The sequence below is a fragment of the Hirundo rustica genome, chromosome 7, assembly GCF_015227805.2.
Source record: "Hirundo rustica isolate bHirRus1 chromosome 7, bHirRus1.pri.v3, whole genome shotgun sequence".
NCBI lineage: Eukaryota > Metazoa > Chordata > Aves > Passeriformes > Hirundinidae > Hirundo > Hirundo rustica.
The window spans coordinates 4,743,482-4,764,010 of NC_053456.1; the positions used below are offsets into that span (position 1 = coordinate 4,743,482).

Consider the following 20,529-nt stretch of genomic DNA (forward strand, 5'->3'; position numbering starts at 1 on the left):
GTGCATCTGACATTGGCAGCCTCTGGAGTTTGGGTATTGGGCTAAATGGAGCATTTCTTTATTCTGGCTCAGCAGATCTTGGCGAGAGGACCTATGAGGCACAATATTCACTTTGAATTAAAAAGGAAATGAGCAGTGGAAGGGCAGGAATGGGAGAGAGAGAAGACAGCAGTGAACCGTGTCATGGGGTGGCTGAGGTGGGATGCAGTTGGTGTTCCTGGTATCAAGAGTAAATCACTGAGTTCACTGAGTAAATCTTATTTAAGTTACTTTGAAGGACAACAAATGAGCTTCCATGTCTGTTTTAAGCGAGTACAAGGCTCATAAGCCCCGAGTTATCATCAAAAACTCAATGAATAAAATTTCTGTTCAGTCAAGTTTACTTACGACTCTCCAGTGCAGCATGGATGTGATGGGGGAAACAGTTTTTTATTGGATTGTGGAAAGCGAACCTAAGAGTCCCCCATCTGAAGGATTATAAACATACAGAAAACTAAAAGTTAGAAAAAGAAAAAGGCTACTGTGTGCAATGATATTTTATCATGTCTGGCTTCTCTCACCATGGCAGAATTTCAGCTTATGTTAGCCCTATTTTGAGAGCTCTGTAATATAATAAACATATTTAATTTTTTTTAATTAAAAATCATGGATATAGATCATTCAAAACATTTAACAGGAAATATTTTTCTATTAATCGAGGTATTATTTATTAAAGTAGAGCTAATTCTGTCCTACAGAGTGGTATCAATACAGCGCTGTCAATAAGAGGAGGAAAAGAAATCTTAGTTAAATAAAATTGATAAAGTTATGTTCTTTGCACCTCTCTGTATTTCTGTAACAAGGTGGTGTATGGGCAGGTCAGTTGGTTTATAAGAAAAATGGAGGATTTTTAAGGCACTTACAGAGTGTGGTTCCAGGACCCACGAGGAAAAGAACTGAGGGAGCGGCTGCATAGGGTGCTGTGAAGCTGCCACAGTGTCCTGAGAAGGAAAACTTGGTAGTTAGTGAATGTCTCTATATAATCACAGAAAAAATTACTTCAAAGCCACTTCTTGTGGCAATCATCAGAGATCTGGCAGCATCCAGATAGCCCAGAACTGCAAGAAAAAGTATTTTAAATGAAAATGAATACATAGATAAGGTGGTTTTAGATGTGTGTATCACTTTTTTTTTTTTTTTTTTTTTTTTTTTTTTTTTTTTTTTTTTAAATTCTGTTGAGTATTTCCAGTCTGCTTTTAGTCCCCTCCAAAAATAACCAACAAACTCTTCTAACCTTTACCAATGTCCCATCCCAGGGTCTAACAGACATTCTGGAGCACTTAATCCACAATCTGAGTGGCTTCAGAGCTGCCTTCCCCCAGCAATCTGGGACCATCAGTGTTTCAGCCGTTTCACAGGTGCACCATCACTTGGTTGTGTTGCTTCTGAGGATACCTTATAAAAATCACCGTGACAGATTTAAAAATATTTAACAGAGCTCAAAAGAAATGTGTACCTTTCACACCACTGCGGCTGCAATCAGATGTCTGTACTTAAAAAGGAAAAATTTTCCCTAACCCCTATTTGCGTATCAAGAATCGGATTCCTTATTAGAAACCATTTAATCCATGTAAAGCAGCTGGAGCTCTTTAAGTGAGCCGAGCATCTGCTGGCAGAGCAGCCAGCAGTGGCTCACTTGGATGGGAACTGCACTCCTGAGCTCCTTTTTCTTTCTTTCCTTCCTTTTTTTCTTTTGGCAGACGCACAGCAAATAGCGATGGACTGGATCACGGGGAATTTTTACTTTGTGGATGACGTCAGTGACAGGATCTTCGTTTGCAGCCGGAACGGGTCCGTGTGTGTGACCCTCATCGAGCTGGACCTGAACAACCCCAAGGCCATAGCTGTTGACCCAACAGCAGGGTAAGGCTCTTTCTTTGCCCTGGGATTGTTTTCACATAAGGCACGCTTGTCCTTGGTCACACATGATGTATCTGTTTCATGCCAGTGTTTTAATAACTATTTTTTTCTTTGCCGTATCGAGTTCCTTGCATAGTCGCTATACCGAAGCAGTAACGTGTAATGAACTTGGAGCAAATCGTTAACTGTGCTAATTGCGATAATTATTGCAGCATGCGCCTTGTGACTTCTCAAAACGGAATCAAAACTGAAAAAGCGATTTATTCCCTACTTGTCACAACATTTGCTTCAGCGTTTGCTTTTCTGTGGGTTGTGTTTCTAACTAGAGGACATGAGAAAGGAATTTTTGAAGGATTTTTATGCCATATGCCCTCATTTACAGGACTATTGGAAAAGAGTTTAATGAGTTCATTTACACAAAGAAAGTGGAAGAATTTTTACTGTGCTTTAGAGGGTCAGCTCTAATGGTAAAATTACATTGTATTTGCTTGTTCTGTTCCATAGATAGCTACATTTAGGGCCAGTTGGGAATTAAGCCTTACTTAAATTCAGAGTACTAAATGTCTTCCATTCTATAACATCAACCAGCTGGGAAAAGTTTTTAAGCAACAATGATGTAAAAGCATAACTAAACAGCAATAGGAACAGCATCAAGTTAATTTAAAACTAAATTTTGGTGAGGAGTTTTGAATAAAGGTTTTCTCTCGGTTTTATTAGTCAGTAAGTAGTTCAGACCAAAATCCCTGATGGAATATGTCCTAAACTGCCATAAGCCCCTTCTCAACAAATACAAAAATATTTACAGTATAACAGCTTGTCATCCATATGTGGACTTTTGTCAGTCCTTATTTAAAGCCTGAACGAATATTAAGGAGCATTATCACAATGACTTCAATTCTGACAGGAACAGCTTGCTTGTAAGGTTTACAAAGAAGTTTGATAATGTGATCTTGAGTATAGCTGTATTTCTCTCTGCAGCAGATGGTAAGCTTGACTTGATCTCACTGCAGAGCTGTTCTAAAAGAAAAATAAAAATTCATGTAGAAATTGATTTTCTGCAGGTTCTGATCTGAAAGAACTTGGAGCTTTCAAATTTGCTGACAGCAGCCTTTTTTTTCTATGCCTTTACTTGGATATTCTTCGCTGGATTTACTGGATGAGTCCAAAGCTTGCCATTAGCTAATCTTATCTGTCAGGGATGTAGGAATTGTACCCAAGCCTTTGGTCCTGTGAGGAGGGACAGAAAAATGAGAGACTTTTCCTCCAATTGTTGCCCGCTGGCTGCAAACATTTCCTGCTCAGAGTCACCTGCTCAGTGCCACGTGCAAGGTGGAGAGTGGCTGGTTTAGGGAGAGGGAAGTGCTGCCCTGTAGGAAAGGCCACAAGCGATCGTGATATTTTACAGTGGGATTCTGATTAAGCAATCTCCATTTATTTTGTGGTGAAAACACTCCGTGGAAAATTTTCTCAGCATGCATGTATTGCAGTTCAGCAGTTATTTCATTACTGGTGTTTTTGGCATTTTTGCTAATTATCTGATGTTTGTTGTTCTGTTAACTGGATACCTAACGTACATTTTAACTGCTAAACCTCAATTTATATATTAATGACGTTAGTTTTTGACTGGGTTTTGATCCAGAATGCAAACAGATAATGTAAAAGCATTCTGGCTGTTTAAAAATCTCCTGATCCTCTCTTTTGTCTTTTTTTTTCTCTCTTTCTTTTCTTTTAATTTTTTCATGCTGATCATAGTTGAGACTTACTTTGATGTCAGAGTTTTAGGATGGTATTGCTGTTCGGGTTACTTGGTGAGTTTATTTAATTTAAAAAAATCACAAAAGCATCCATAGTAAAACCTATATGGCAAGTTGAGCTCTGAATGAGTAGCTGCTCTCACAGAGGAGACCATTTCCAATGCTAAGAAATTCAGAGTGTGATCCCAAGCCTTTATGTCTGTGATAAAACTTCCTGTAGCAGCACAGGGTCAAGCCCTGCTATTCTTGCCTGTTCACATCCGTGTATGAGGAGTTCAGTTGTGTCGTGAACCAGAAATTCTGCTTTTATCCATGAAACCACCATGGAAAATTTGCTCATTCCAAATGGTTCCCCTCGCTGCACTCAAGAACATCTTTTCTGAGTGTGGTTAATTTTACATCTCTGTGCCTGCAGGTTCTGTCGGATGTTTAGTGGTGATGGTTTGATATATTCTCCTATGAGCTTACAATGGAACTTGAGCTTCTTTCATATCACACAGGGAGCGAAAGAACTTTTCATAAAAGTTTATTCTCATAAAACCGAATTCAAAACTGTGAGAAGAAAGGTTCTGCTATTCACACAGCTCTCGAAGAGCCACGTTTGTTATGTTTCTCACCTAAGCACGTTACTTTGGCAGGATTTCAGCACTTCGTCCGTTTGAACTGTGTTTGATGTTTTGGTTATTCCAGACTAGGTCTAACACACACCCACCAGAAAAATATCTGCTTCCCCCAGTGAACTTGTAACTTACCCACTTAGGGGTGTTGCAGTTCTGATACTCATCTCTTACATCCACTAATTATCAATTAGAGCAGCACAGTGTGGGTATCAGCCCTGTGTTAAGGAGAGCATTTCCAGGGGCAGAGAATGTGTCTGCACTGATCGCTGGGAGCGCTTCAGAGCCCAGACATGGCAGTGAAACATGGATTGGAGGAAAAGCTGGGACAAGGAGAGTAGGAAATAAAGAGGCAATTGGCAACAGAGAGGGAGAATAAATTGTTTTACAATAATAGATTATCTATCAAATGCCTTGGAACTAAGATGTTTGGCTCCCTATGTCTGCAGTTCACAGCTTTGATAAATTTTAATACTGGACTTCTTTTCTTCCATGGTCAAGGAGCAAAAGGAATTACTTTTGCTGGTCCATGCAACTGGTGTAAAATTGATGATGGTGCTGCTGACTGTCAACATGAAACAAATTCAAGCTGAGGTAGAATGGGTTTAGCAGAGATCCTCTGTTCAGATCTGCTGTACCCATGGAGAATGGTTTTTCAAATTATTCATGAGGCTTTGATCACCGGATGTTAATGATAGGGAAGGTAACACATTTAAAACTCACAAGAAGATAGATCAGATTTCGGTTCTCTCTACACAGAGCTTGCTTCTTTTTTTTTTTTTTTTTTTTTTTTTTTTTTTTTTTAATTTATTTATTTTATTTTTGCCTCTGCGTCTCTTTGTATTTAATAAGAAGCGTGAAATGCCTGTTGTTCAAGATACGTGATATCTGAATACATTCAGGAACATTAGAAATTAATATTGTGGAATGCTGATGGTGTACATCTTCATGTTTACTCTGTAAATATGTCTACTTAATTTCCCCCGGTGTTGAAGGTAAATTGCTGCCTTCCAGCGCACCACAATGGCCATGGAGAATGCACTGCACTGTTTCACAAAGCAGAAGTGCCTTGGAGCAGGGGGATGTGCTGCAGTTCCCTCCCAACCCTTCAGTCCTGGTCATACTGTTCAGACACCTGACATACATGGAGTATACAAATACCAGGCTGTCTTAACTTCTCCTCATACCCATTCTCTGATTTCTTTGGGAGTGCCAGAAAGTGGGGAAAGGACAGGAGGAGCAGATGAGGCTGCAACCTCAGAGCTACTCCTGGCTCCAGAAATGTGCAGCTTGTACCCATGGCTGTGATGCTTTTTTGGGATGCCAGCCATAACTTTCTACTTTATTTCCCAGGCTTATGGAAAAAGATGAACTTCAGGGAGGAGGTTTGAAATGTGGATGTAGCATCCACTGACAAAACTGTTCAAACATGAGGAGAGCTGTGACTAGAGGTTATGTGGGGTGACATTGCAAAGAGGATGTGCAGAGCAAGGCTGGAGTGTGGAAGGATGTGTGGAGCAGAGTGTGGAGCAGTAATGGGAGTAAGGACATGGCTTACACATCTCCCATGTGACCCTCCACAGAACCATCACAGAGTTCCAGAACAGTTTGGGTTGGAAAGGACCTTAAAACTCACTCAGTTCTAATCCCTGCCATGGGCAGGGACACCTTTGCTATCCCAGGTTGCTCCAAGCCCCGTCCAACCTGGTCTTGGACACCTCCAGGGATGGGGCAGCCCCAGCTTCTCTGGGCACCCTGAGCCAGGCCTCACCTCCTTCCCAGTATGTGACCCTGCCCTCCTTCAGTTTGAAGCCATTCCCCGTGTCCTGTCCCTGCATCCCTTGTCCCCAGTCCCTCTCCAGCTCTCCTGGAGCCCCTTTAGGCCCTGCCAGGGGCTCTGAGGTGTTCCCAGAGCCTTCCCTTTCCCCCACTGGACACCCCCAGCTCTCCCAGCCTGGCTCCAGAGCAGAGGGGCTGCAATCCTTTGTGACCTCCTCAGGAGTGGCTCCAGCCGCTCCGCGTCCTTCCTGTGCTGGGGATCCCAGGGCTGGAAGCAGCTCTGCAGGTGGGGTCTCACCTTGACCTGTCCACTCTTCTGGTGGTGCCCCTGGGTGTCTTTCTGGAGGCCCATAAGAGACGGTGGATTGAGGGGGAGAAGAGGAGAATGGGGAAGAGAAGAACCAGAGGGATGCACATTTACAGGCTGGAGTCACTGAGACTTGTGGCAGCCATTCAAAAGTTGCGTTAGGAACAAAGGGGAGAAAAAGAGTCGTAAAGAGATCTGCGAAAGGAGCAAGTTCACATTTTAATGCTGCAACGGTGTGTGTCGTGTAAATATTTGAATAAATCTTTTAATCAGCTTTTCCTTCTGCTATGGTGTAGAAATACAAAAAAAAACCCCAAAGGCTCCTCTTATTTCCTCCACACAACATTTGTAAATGCATTCAAGAAGAGATGGCATTACGATGATGCTTGAAGAACAACAGCTATTAATGAGTTACGGTGTTGTGTTCCATTTCTTGGTAATGTTAGTGAACCAGGAACAAAACAAACAAATGCACAACAGCAAAAAAAAAAATATATATATACACTCTGTTGCATTTTAAGTCTGTAATAGCAATCAGTTGATAGCTCTGGGATTTACAAAGGGGAACAAGGGAAACAAGAATTAACAGCTGAAGATACCTACTTCATCATCTCAGAAATTTGTTCTGAGTAAAAAATATAAAAATATTGTCCTGTGGACTTCCTCTCTTCCTTTTTGATTCTGAAGATGTTAAGCACAGATTTCTTCTGTGGCTTAAATCAAAGCCGCAGTATGAAAATAATAATGATAATTAAAAATACATAATGTCCTAACACAATAGGGAAATTTGCCTCAGTCTAAAGTGACAGAAGCAAGAGGGTAAGAAGACGTTTTGAAATTCAGCCTTCTGTATAAGAACAAAGCTGAACAGCAGCTTTAAAATACCATATTTGAGGGATCTAGAAGAAAAATCACAAGAAACATTTAATTTTGCTCTTTTAATTTTTCAGTTTTAGTTTTGAATTTATTCTACCTCTGAAATCTGGTGAAGGTAAGAGGAGGAACTTGGGGGTTGGTCATGTGAGCCCTGTTGCCATCCAGGGTGTTTAGATGCTGTTGCAGATATTTTTTTTCAAGCTGTGTGTGACCATCCTCGTGGGATGTTTGCTTTTCTTGGTCAGATCAAAATGCAATGTAAGATCCACCAAGCACTTTCCACTAAAATTTGAAGGGAATGGGAAAAAGTTTTACACATCATTGAATGAAAAGTTTTCCTTATTAGAGAGCCATGCACAGGAGCTGGTGCCTGTGGTATCCCAGAGGATGGAAGACATCCCTCAGTGAGTCAGAGAAGATATAAAGAGAAATAGTTTTGGGCTGACAACTCAACCTGTTTGGCATTGTGGGTAGGCAAGTAAGCCAGTGAGAGCACTCCTGCTTGGTGGGGTTTTGGACAAAGGATGGGTGAGGTCTCTGATGGAATGTTTGATGGGACAGAACCCGTGGCCAGCCCCTAAATACTGCATTAGTAAATCCACAACAGCCAGAGAGAGCAAGACAGGTAGTGAGGGGTGGAGAGAGACCTTTCTGAAACAAATTTATTGACAGTATTTTTTTTTTCTTCTCTTTCTATACCTGTGTCTTAAAAAAAAAAAAAAAAAAAAAAAAAAATTAACCACTTTGTATTAGGCACAATGAACAGAGCTTGCATTCACCTCATATTTGCCTGGAGGTATCAGAGAGGACCTGAAAATTCTTGCAGTGGAGGAAAAGTAGAAATTCAAAAAGGAGGGGAGGTCAAACCATATATATTTTTTTTCTTTATTTGCTTTATTGTTATTTAGACAGGGGAGTATTTCAGGGTAAAAATAAAACATCTGCACTTATTTTCTGCTGCCTGTTTCATTCCTTTTTACTCTCTTGCCTTTGAGATTTTATAGCAGCCACTAGGCTTAAGAGAGATTCTGAGTCTTAAAACTTTGGGTTTTTTTTTCCTCTCAGATTAGTCACCATTTTCTGCTGATCAAAGAGGAAACTTATAATCATTAAAGCTCACTTTTAAACAGCCAAATCATTAGTGGTTTAATAACATGCCATTATTAAAAGAGCTCAGTTCCTTTTCTTGTCACAAAGATTTTCAAAGAGCTGTAAGATGCATATAAGACCCACTCACTTCAGAAAAGTTTTAGAGATGACCTGAAAAGGAATCTTCTTCTTCATTAAAGAAAACAAAAACCAAAAAAAAAAAAAAAAAAAAAAAAAAAAAAAAAAAAAAAAAAAAAAAAAAAAAACCACAAAATCCAAAAAACCTCAAAACAAAAAAAACTTTGTGGTAACTAATCATAATATGAAAGTTTGCATGAAGAATTACTATTTTCTTGATCATTCCCCCCTCTTTCAGGCTGTGAACAGTTGGAAATGGTATAATAGAGCCAAAATAAGAGGAGAGAAGCAAAAATATTCAATCAGGGAAAAAAAAAAAAAAAAACCCGAAAAACAACCTTTTAAAATTATTTCCACTTTTTTATTATCCCTTTAGCACAAATGCTTGCTAGGAAATTATGGACAAATGACTTTTTCTCTGATCTCAGGTTCTACAAAACTGCTTCCAGTTCTGTGCTCTTCCATCTTTTAATTGTTGTAAAGAAAATGAGACACAAAACTCTTCCACCTTTGCATTTCCCCCTGGATCTTTTCTCCCTTGAAACTTCAATGCCAATGCAGCAGCACAGGTCTGCTCCCTGGGAAACCTTGTGGGCTGCTGCTCTTGGTAAGAAAAAGAAGCAAAGGGTGTTATCACATCTGCTCTCCTTCCCAAAACGTGACATGACGATTCTGCATTCGTGTGCAAGCAGAGGGCAGGAGAAATTACGGTGCTTTTATCCAGCAAGCTAAAACATAAATAAATGAATACAATTTGAATTACGGACATGCAAAGAAATGGGCTTGTATGAAAAAGTCGGCTAATTCTGTTGAAAGGACTCAGAGTCACTGACAAGAGTGAAGGAATTGAAATCCCAAGCATGTGACCTAACTGCATTATAAAGGAATTCATTAAAAATGTCAGGTAATTGGTCTGGATCAAAGGGACAACTATAATCAAAACAATAAAAATAGAATAGGCTTGAACGGGTTTGGTACACACATGTTGTCAAGTACTGTGTGTTTGCTCTTGTGCATACCTTTTCATTAATCAAACATTGCTGAAAGTAAAAATGGACGAGTATAATTAATATACTCCTGCATATACCCTGAGGGTGGGCTGTGTTTGGTCCCCAAACCAAGTTGCATTCAGGGGAGAAAGCAGGTACTGATAGCAGTGATAAAGGACGAATTTCTTGATTATAATCCTTTGTGAAAGAGCTGGCAAAGTGAACACTGGCAACGTTATTAGAATAGTTCAGAACTGATGTTCTGAGCAATACTGCCTGGAGAATGAAGAGCTAACTAGAGTAATACTGGTGAAGCATGAACTAAAGGGAGCCTTTTTTCTTATGCAGCATGTGCCCAGTAATGGATTTCATATATTGCTACTAAGAGGAACAATGCTTGAGTAGTGACAGCAAGCATGGGAAAAAAATCCGTGGGAATACAAAAACATTTGTGAAATCACAAGATAGCTGTGGTTTGTTAAAAAAAAAACAAAAAAAAAAAAAAAGCTTGTAAGTCAGTAAAACTTCACTTTTCAGGTTTGGTGCAGAGGATTTTAAAGGCAGTGTCATGCCTCTCTCAGCAGGCTCAGGCTCTCCAAGAGAGCTGAGCTGTCAAACCAGAGCATCTTCCTTACCCAAAACAAAGCATCTTCCTTACCCAAGCCAAAGCATCTTCCTTACCCAAACCAAAGCATTTTCCTTACCCAAGGCAGCTTTGCCCGGTGCTTTTGGGCCCTAAACATCAGAACTGCCTCAGCAAACCAGGCTGAGCACATGAGCAGCAGCAGAAATAAAACTCTGTGAGCTGCATTGCCTGGGGCCATGCACAGCTGATCCATCACACGTCCTCCCACCCAGCTTTACACCTCCCTGTGGGGTTGGAGCTGTTCTGCCTGTGCTCACATCCCTCACCCTCAGTCCTTCACTAATTAAAGTTCTGCTCATAACGCTCTTCTTTTACTGAAAGTACCATAAATCTACGAATTAGAATTTGTTTTTTGTGAGGGACACTCAGAAATGGACATGTTATTCTCCCTGGAACGGAAAATAGAAGCCCCAAACTACTTCTTTTTTTTTTTTTTTTAGGTAATTTATAAACTGAGTTGTCCAGGCAAAAGCTACATGATTTAAGTCACCCTATCAGTGATTTTCTTCAAGTTGAAAGCAATTAAGCTGGAGAGAATTGAGGCCACTTTGTTTCTGAATGAGAATATAAATGGGAGTTTAAGGCTCCATAATGGCATGGACATTATGTTCATGTCCATTTGAAGTCTCCTTTTTTTTTTTTTTTTTTTTTTCATTTTATTTTATTTTATTTTATTACCTGATTGTCTTGTTATCTAACCAGTAAGGTCATTTATGTTGAAGAAAGGTTCTGATATGAATTAGAGCACTGCATGAATGGAAGAGCAGAACTGAAAATATAATTGCTTAGGAGCTTTTGGTTTTTTTTTTCTTAGATGTACTTGTATTATTCTGAACTTAAATATATATATATAGTATATATATAATACTAATGTATATAGATAGATACTGATAGAGGTTGTTTTGTTTTGTTTTGTTTTGTTTTCTCTAAAGTGAACAAAATGAAAACAGGAACAAAAAGCTCATATTTAACGGATTATGATGTTATAAAGTTTTCCAATTTTGTTTTCCTAGAAAAGCCCACACATTTCTTGTGTTTTTTAACTGAGTCTTAGTATTGCAGTAGTGCAAAATCGTGCAAACCATGAATTTTCTACTAAGCTCTTGTCTGCCATTCTTTTCCTTCTTCCCACAAGATAGATAACTCCCTGTGTACATGCCATGTTTGAAGCATAAAAACACTAAATCATAGAATATTCTGGGTTGGAAGGGACCCAAAAGGATCGTTGAGTCCATTACTCTTGCTCTGGATTAACCAGAACCACCCAGAGTAACAGAAATGATGAATTCAGTCAATTCAGTTAATTCATCAGCAGTATGATGATATCATCCTGATGGAACTGCTGTTTTCTCGGGGCTGATTACATGGATGGCTATTTTTTATATATATATTGATTTTCCAATTTTTTTTTTTATTTTCTGGAGGTTTCTTGCATGTCAGTGGCCTCATTTCTATGCTTGTGTGAACAAGCCTTGCTAGAGCTCAGCTGCAGCATGACCCATCTTGGTAGAAGCTAGAGAAAAGCTGGAGGAAATCTGGAGCTATTAATAGGAAATAAAAAGATATAAAAACCTCATGGCTTGTGTAGAACTTGAAGGAACTCTGGTAGCCAATCCTAGAAGAGAAAATCCATATTATTCCTGTAAAGGGCTGGTGGAATAATGAGGCAGATTTAAATTCTTATTAAAGAACGGCACAAATTATTTTAATTTGCAGATACTTGTAAATAGAGGAAAAAAAATCAAGTCTGAGGCAACTTTAACATATACCTAATGTAAAGTTGGAGTCTGTGTCACTTGGGACTGTCTGTCTGGAAGGATTTCACATCAGGGTGTTTGTGTGTGCAGGTCTGTAAGCTTATAATGTCAGAGCATGGTGTGCTAGAAGAGCAAATAATTCTATTTACTCACATTTCACTGCTGCTATTTAAAAAGTATGGCTGAATCATTACCAGGGTAACCCTTTGTTTTGTTCCCCACTTGAAGGAATTTGAGGGATTTTGAGAAAAACGGGTCAAAATATAAATTTCAGGAAGTTTTGTGTGTTTTTTTGTTTTATAGAATTTAATGCAAATGAAACTGAAAATTGGATTTTAAAGGGATTTTGATGCCAAAAATTTATCCTGGTAAAAAAAAAAAAAAAAAATTGCAGAAGCTCACAGGCTGAATCCTCACTTTTTAGGAATTGCTTTGACTTGAGTGGTTCAATTGTAAATTTAATTGTTTAGTTTTGTGTTCATAAAGCAGCACGAGCAGTTTCCTCATGTGGTGTTGAGATGGCCAAATGCTGCCTTGGGTAGAAGGTTGTGGACAACCTGTGGGTGTGAGGAGCAGCTTTTCTTTAGAGATGCGTGTTTGCAGCTTGCTGACGCAATTTCTTTGTTGTGTTTCATCACACGGAGCTGTTAAATAAGCTGTCCAAAGTTATCTGTTGAAACACACAACTATCTCAACCTACAGTGGAAGGAGAAGCAAGTTCTGCTTTGCCACCCTGAAAACTGCAGCAAAAGTCCTCAAAGTGTGGGAGCACTGGCTCTCTCTTGTTTCTGAAATTAATATTCTCTGTGCTAGAAACTCCTAAACCTTTTAAAGTTTGCTCATTACCAGTTATCTTGAGCTAGTTGGTTCCTTTTCACACACAAACACGTTAACATGGACACAAAAATCTTGGTCCAAATCTGCAGCTGGCCTCGGTCTTGGTGTCTCTAAGGAACAGAATTCAGGAGTTTGGGCAGTGTCCAGGCTGGCACTTGAAAACTTGTTTGCTTTGAATCAATGGGTAATTAGCTCACTGAGGATGCAAACTTTTAGCGTAGGGAAGTCTAGGAAAAGGCCATCGAGGTAAAAAATACCCTCATTGACTCAGCGTCAGTTTGGTTGAGATCATTTTTATTCATTAGGATTTGACAGCAAATCGACGAACCCCAAACCAAAACACTCGGGGATCTTTATTCAACAGATATTAAATGAAAATAACCAACTAAAGGCAGGGTATTTGAAACTCACTGCCTTTTTTACATGCTGAGAAGCCACTGCTCGCAGTCGGGGAGCTCTGCGAGTTTTACAAACGCGCCGTTTTGCCCACAGACATCTCCAGGCCCGGGAATGGCGCAGAACAGAAACGCACCGTGCTTTCTGCTGGCACAGCTCCTCTGGCTGAGCAGAAGGAGAAGAGAACAAGCAAACAGCCTTCCCAACAGGGATTACCCTGCCTTCAAACAGAGAATCAGACCTCTAACCAAAATATTTAAATTGGAACAGAAATCGGTTGACTACACCAAGCCAAGTTCTTGTTTGGATTCCTGAGTGTCTGAAATGGTGTACTGATGTGAAAACATTGCATCTTCTCAAAGTTCAAGGATTTATTTGTTTGTTTTTGTGTGTGAATCTCCTTGTTAAATTACTGTTCTGTTACTTGTCAAGTAGAGTTTTCTGAATGCAGTAATATTTTAGTAGATCACAATACTTTGGTGTATGCAGCTGTCACTTCAAAAAGCTTGATGCATATTCTGACATTTTCAAAAGTGAAATCTTAAGATTGGAAGTCGCATGCGTGCTTAAACTTTCAAAATGCTGGCAGCTTTATTTTGAAAAGTTTGAATGCCCACAGGTCATACCCAATTCAGGGAACAGCTGAGACTCTTTGGTTGCTGAAGTGAGGCTCCTTACATAATACATGCTGTGTCTGTGTATGATTTCCGAGACTTTAGGAGAGCATTCCTGTCTTTTGCTGGTGAATTATTTCAGCCCAATATTCTACAAGACACTGCTGCTTATTTATTTTTTAATATAATTATACATATATATAAAAATAATATTTGATGAGCCACTCATGTCCTCAGGCAGAAGTTTTGGCTGTGTTGAAGTGCTGTGATTTGGGATGAGGTTTTGAAAATATAACATCTCAGTGTCGCAGGCAGAATCAGGCTCTGCAACATCAAGCTTAAGTTGAGCAGTCATAATTACTGGGTAGGCTTTAAATTGTGGTTTAAATTCTGTGGGAGGTTCACTTCATTTAAGCTTGGGAGCATTTTGTGAAGAAGAATACATTAATGTCTGGGAAGCAGTTGGAGACAGAGGTGTGAACACTGGTGCCTGTTTGGAAATGAGCAGCTTTGCATTCCGAGCAGGGTTTGAACAAAATGCATCTCCGTGGAAGGGTGTGAGGCAGCACATTATGTAAGGAAGCAGCAGTCACTCCTCAGAGCACGGGGAGGGTGTTTTGAAATAATAATCAGCGTGGCTGTAATCAAAGGATTTTGATTGCTCATATCATGGGATAATTTATGGTAACACAGGAATCCTAATGCTTGCTAGCATTTGAATGCTTGGATTTGCATTTGTAACATTTTTATTTTCATTTTGTTCTTACTTATCTCACAGCACTGAGATAACTTACACAGATCCACACCTGCTCTACCTTGTCCACTTTGTATGGAAAAGGAGGAGAGATTACAGGTAGAGGTTGAGAGGTTTCCTCTTTTATCACATTCTGTGAAGGCAGCATAAATGAGCCTAAGCCTAGACATTCTGCAAGCAGGTTTTGTCTAAATTTCATAATCCATAACATTCAGAGAGGAGATTGCATGAGCCATACATCTTTGCCTCTGTCAATTTAAGATTATTGTCTCTAATTCTCCTGTGAGCTGGCATGGAGAACAGTTTATTTGTCTCTTCTTGCAGTGACTTTTTAGCTACTTCAAAACAACTACGAGATATTTCTTTTAACCTAGACTAGGAAAACTCAACTTATAACTTGTTTTTTTTCTTATATTCACCACCACCTCCTCCTTCATCCAAACTTATGATTATTTAGCTGTTGCTCTCTATGTAGTCTCTATTTGCTCTCCGTTTCCCTGAAAAGCTGAGGGAAGCAGGAAAACTTGTTTGTTTCCTGTTGTAAACAGGATATTACTTCAGTGATATTTGCTGATTTTCTGGAGATTTCCCTTAGCACTGTGATAGAACTGACTTGGGTCTAGATTCTGATCAAGTGTTACCTTGGTAAAAGTTACTTAATGACATTGATTTTCCTCTTCTATTTTTTTCTGCTCCTGATCTGTCTGTGCTCTTCCAGCTGTCACTGCCTCACCTTCTGTGGTCCTTTCCTGAAGTGGTCTTGCAGTTCCAGGTTCTCCCTGTCTTTATCTGTCACTATGAGTCACTAATCTTTTAAAGAGGGGATTAAAGGGGGGATTTGCACAGGGGAAGCCATTGGGATGGTTCAGCTCCTATTGAAATCACACTCTACAGACAGCTTTTCCTATACATCCTACTCAACTGCATCTCATTCCAGCTGGAACAGTGGGATGTCTAATTCCCTTCTCCATATTCCTTGCCATCCCTTATTTTTTGGTGCTGTGTTTCTCAAAGCAGATGTGTCCTGTATTCTGTGGCACGTTGTTCATTATTCTAAAATAAAGTTTTCAGATGCCCAAATTCAAAAAGTGATTTCTGCTGTGCTTCCACTTCCATTTTTTAAAGTGACACTGGAAGGTACAGAGGGACACAGCTGCCAGTGTGGGGAGTGTGAAGTCCTGTCTGTCATCACCTCAGTGTTACACCACTCGGAGGAGGGTGAAGTTGGCAGCAGTTGCCTCTCAGCACAATAAGTGTGAGCTGGCTTTTGACCCTTTGGTAAAAAGGGAAGAAAAAAACAACAAAAAAATCCCCAAATACAGGATAAAACTGTGGTAGCAGAAGTACAGCTGCTGAGAAATGCAATGCAGAAGCTTTCTGACAAGAGATTTATTGCTGTAAATACCCCCACACAGACCACAGGACTGGATAAGGAGATTCATCTGTTTCATCTCATGCACTCCTTAGAGATATGGCTGTGTATGATCTGCTTCTCTCTTGCCGGTTAGCAACAGGAAATATTACTTGACTAAACTCCATTAGCCTCAGAAATATTTCCATTTAATCTGTAGCTTGTTAATCAAGTCTCTATTCATGTGTCCCTACAAGCCATAAAGTTCTGCAGTGAACATGTAATTGTAATTAACACCATGGAGCAGTTACAGGGTGTGAGCAGTAACACATCCACCAGCAAGTGCTCTGTGCTTGCTGACAGTGCAGCTTTCCCCTGCCAGGACCCTTGGTGCCTCCCGTGCCCCATGGCTCTTCCTGGGCTCTGTCAGATGGTGCTTTTGCCTTCTGTGAGATTGTTTCTGCTGGTTGTTTTAGGGTATTTTATTGCCCAAAGACCAGTGAGCTGCATTACCTTGAAGGCATCAGCATTAACAGATGAAGGCAGCAGGTGATGCTGCAGATGAAATGTTAATATTTTAATGTAGGGTTTTGCTCTCATTCCAGGATAGCAAGAATACAATTAAAAATAGCAAAGTGATCACATCCTTACTGCAGGCGCTCACAGGCAAGCTCCAATCATCTGTGCTGCTCTTAAATATGCTTCTCATCATTTCTTCGTAGTTGTATCACTTTAAATACAGAATGGACGCATGTTGTGTTTGGTTGAAGATGTGTTACTTAGCCCTAACAAACTCACCAGCTAACAGGGTGGAAAAAGTCACAGCCTAAAGTGTCACAGCTGTATTGAGGTCACCGACATCAGGGCACTCATCTCATGGGGCAAACACTGTCATGGAGATCGTGAAGGTGTCTTGTGGACGGGGCTGTGGCTTGTCTGCCTGAATTTATCCGTGTCTCACACCTCCATGAGCACTCAGCAGCCTGCTGCTTTTCTGCAGCAGCAGGTCTGACCCTCAGGCTCCTGCAGAGTAAAGCTCCGAGTTCCAGAAATCCAGGTGCCCGTAGCACCAGCAAGGACAAACTGGGATTTCAGGCAGCTGCCAGTTTCCTTTCTTTCTCCTTAGATAAACACAATACTGATGTGTAAATCGGCATTTCTTTTCCTTTTGCCTCAGTGGCTCCGAGCTCCACTTGTTACAGAGTTGCACACAAACAAGTTTGGGCATTTTCATTCAAGTAAATGTATGGAAAAGGGGTTGTAGGACTGACTGCAATGCATAATCAGCTAGAGAAAGCAAACCAGAGGAGTAGCTGCTGCCGAAAAAAATCTCCAGAAGATTCTGCTTTCAGCCCCTGCAACTGATTGAGAAAGTTGCAGGATAAAAGCTCCTGACTTAAACTTTCCAAATAGCACAAACTTGTATTTGTAAACAAATAAAACATGGATTGTCCTCTCATATATTGAATGGCAAATGTTATATTGCAGAAAGATAAGGATTGAAATCCCAGGCAGAAATGCATACCTATTTGCTTACAATACAAGAGACTGTGCACCTCAGCAGCTGTTCAACATCTGTCCCCTGAAGGTAATAAGACAAACACATGACAAACAACATGTAAATATCTGGCAGTTAATACACCTGGGGGTGTAACCTCATACATAGACTGTTGTACCACACATAGATGAGATTTTGCCTCAGAGGTGCAGTTTTCCACTGGGAGAAGAAGAATTGCACCTGCGAATAAACCCTTAGAGGTATTACCTAAAGCATCCTTTACAGAACCACCCCCTGTACTGTTCTCTTTGTATTTTTATTTTGGTAATTCCGAGGCCTGGAATAGCACACAGTTTGATTGCCGTTTGTGTGACTCCTTTCTATTTATCACTCTCACATTCAAATGCACCTTAAATGCTCAGCTGAATAAATACAATGCAGATTACTTCTTGATGTACTAAATGCCAAATACTATCTTGCCAAAAGCGAAATACCTATTTATGTTTGGGCTTGCCTCCATATTCACACATACTGGGCCTTCATGATGAGTTTTTTATTCTGCCTTGATATTTCTCTGCATAGGTGTTCCAGGGGAAAAGAGACCATAAAAAAAAGATGTGCGCTTCGCAGTTACAGAGCCTTCTCTGTGATCAAGTTAAATGGATGGGGTTTAATGTCTTGAGGCTATTGCTTCTCTCTTCAATTTCAAATCACATTGGAAAGCTGTAGAAGGGAAAGTACAATTTAGTGCTTAAAATGAGTATGGACAGGCGTGGAAAAGACAATATGAAATGCCAGGTTGTAGAAAGGGCAGTAAAAATAATCTGAGGTCAGAAAAGCAGATGCAATTCAAAGTGCCAAAGGAGCAAATTGGGTGAGAGGGGACGAAAATATGCAAAGAGTGGACAAACTTAGTTGGGGAAAAAGTAAGAAAAGGAAAGGAAGAACAAAGCTAAGAAAGCTTCAGCATGAAGAACATCATTAGGTTGTGTCAGACAGGCAGAGGCATTAGAAAAAAAGAAAAGCTGTGATCCTGCACGTTGCTGTAAATTCCTGCAATCCGTGGACGGTTCCCAGGACACAGGTTTAGTTTGATTTACAGGTGCTCAGGTGCGTTGGCCGCAGTTTGAACCCCGGCTGTCTGCTCTGGAGAGCCCTCTCCAGCACGGCCAGTCTGCGCCTCCCCACGCGCACAATTCCATTTCTTTGTGCTTCTTGTCCTGCTTTTACTCGTTACCAGTAAAGGACCACTGTAAAATCAGATAATGAAGTCTTACAGACCTCTCAGAATAAAAAAATATGACAGCTAATAATAACCAGGGGCGGCTGGGCTGTATTTTCTCCTCAGCATGTGGTGGGTTTGAGAACTCATATTAGGTTTGCCATGGATGAGAAAGATAATTTTGCCATTTTCTATCAGCTGAAGGAGTGGAGATAGAAGAACTGTGACAGCACCTTTCCCATGTTTATGAAGTTGTAGGTTCTGTCTTACTGTCAGGTAAGTAATTATGTACAGTTACAAAATGTGTATGTATTAAATAATCCTAAGTAACATTTTCAGTCTTCCAAGCAGCTCAACAGCAGCTCTGATCCTATTTAAATGACATTTTTACTCAATGTCTTCCTACATACAGTCACACAGACAGATTATATGTTCCTAAATGTGCACCAATCTGAACACCCAAAGGAAAATGAAAGGAATATATTTTTGTGGTGAGAAAATAACTGCTGTAGTGCTGTGACACAAATCTCCTTTTGTTAACTGTCTATGTCTGAATTACATTTTAATTTAAGCAACCTACTTTTGTTTAGGTAAGGAGAAAATAGGAGCCATGAATGGGCCACTTCACATAGAGCAGAATTACACAAATTGTAGAAGCTTCGATTTTCCCTTACTCTTGGATGGGACCCAATTTTTTCTTGATGAAGCAAACTCTACCATTTCACACCTGGTGTCCTGCTGGTGCTTTATTTTGCTGTCGTGATACTGCAGAGAAATAGAGCTCCTAATCTGCAGTTTGAAATCCACAGGTGTTGATAGGAAGCTTTTGCCACTGCAGTGTAGTATGGATTTCTGCAAATGCTAAAGAAAAGCCTGAGATGAAGATTGCAGAATCTTTCTTTTCCAAGCAGAGATCTTGCAGGTTTTGGAGATGATACCTTTTTCAGAATTAGGAGTAATGACTGTCGCTGTCAGTGCCAAACCTCTGGGGAAGGATGTTTCGATTTGGGCTGGGAGACATTGGGGAGGAAAGAAATTGTGCTTAACACTTCTCAGTCACTGCTTGTTTGCAACCAAAATGAGTAAAATGAGAGCTGCTCCAGCCCTTTTTACACCAGCACACCTGACTCCTGAACCCAGCACCATCCTGGAACAGGTATTTTCAGGGAAGCTGCACACAGGGAAGTGCCAGCCCCTGGGAATTACAGAAAAAAAGGTAAATTGGCTCTCAGGGTGCTCAGCAGTCCCTTTAGCCAGGTTAGTGCTGGCACTCAGTGGAGCCCTAATGGTGTTTTGTGTGCAGTGCTGAGCTCAGCCTGGTGGTTTCCATATTTTTTTTACCTCTCTGTGAAAGTAAATAAGATCATTTAAATAATATACATTTTTATATATATTGTTCCCATATTATTTTACCTCTCTGTGAGAGTAAATGGGATCATTTAATCCCAGTGCCATCAGGTCCAAGCCACTCAAGTGCTGAGCAGGCTGGCACTGGGGACGCTGAGCTCACCCTCAAGATTTGGGGGATGTCCTGGATTTTCTGCTTCCCCCCTTTCTCTAAAGTGATTATCAGGCAAACTGCTCTTTAAATTTCAGGTTCTCTGAAGAACTTGGTGTTCTTGGAAGGTACATGAATATTGGACAGGATTCATGCTAGAAAATCAGGGGGAAAAAAGGAAAGATGCTGAAGTTTCACCTAGGAGGGGAATCTGACTAACCTTCTGATTTCCTATAGATACATATTTTATATTGCCTGTGGCTATATATTTATATATTATTTTCTTAAGTAGAATGTCTCATGAAAACTTATCCAACTGTAACTACTTCATTCATTTAATTGCAAAAAACCCACAAAAGACTTCAAAAAACCTTGAAAATTTCCAGTAGAGGACCCTTCCTGTGCTGCTGCTGGGTTTAGACATGGCTTAGAAGGTTGTTCCAGTTCTGGTTTATGTGATTTTTAACTCCTGTTTCCTGTTTCTAACACCATTCTCCCTCACAATGAA

The 20,529-nt window shown here is 40.2% G+C and overlaps 1 protein-coding gene across 1 annotated transcript in view; it reads left to right on the top strand.

Moving 5' to 3' along the window:
- LRP1B (LDL receptor related protein 1B) overlaps nucleotides 1-20,529 on the top strand; it is a 498,089-nt gene that overhangs the window by 226,706 nt on the left and 250,854 nt on the right. Inside the window, exon 7 of the mRNA XM_058421333.1 lies at nucleotides 1,740-1,902. Within this exon, the coding sequence (XP_058277316.1) occupies nucleotides 1,740-1,902 (163 nt within the window). The remainder of the gene's footprint in view (nucleotides 1-1,739; nucleotides 1,903-20,529) is intronic.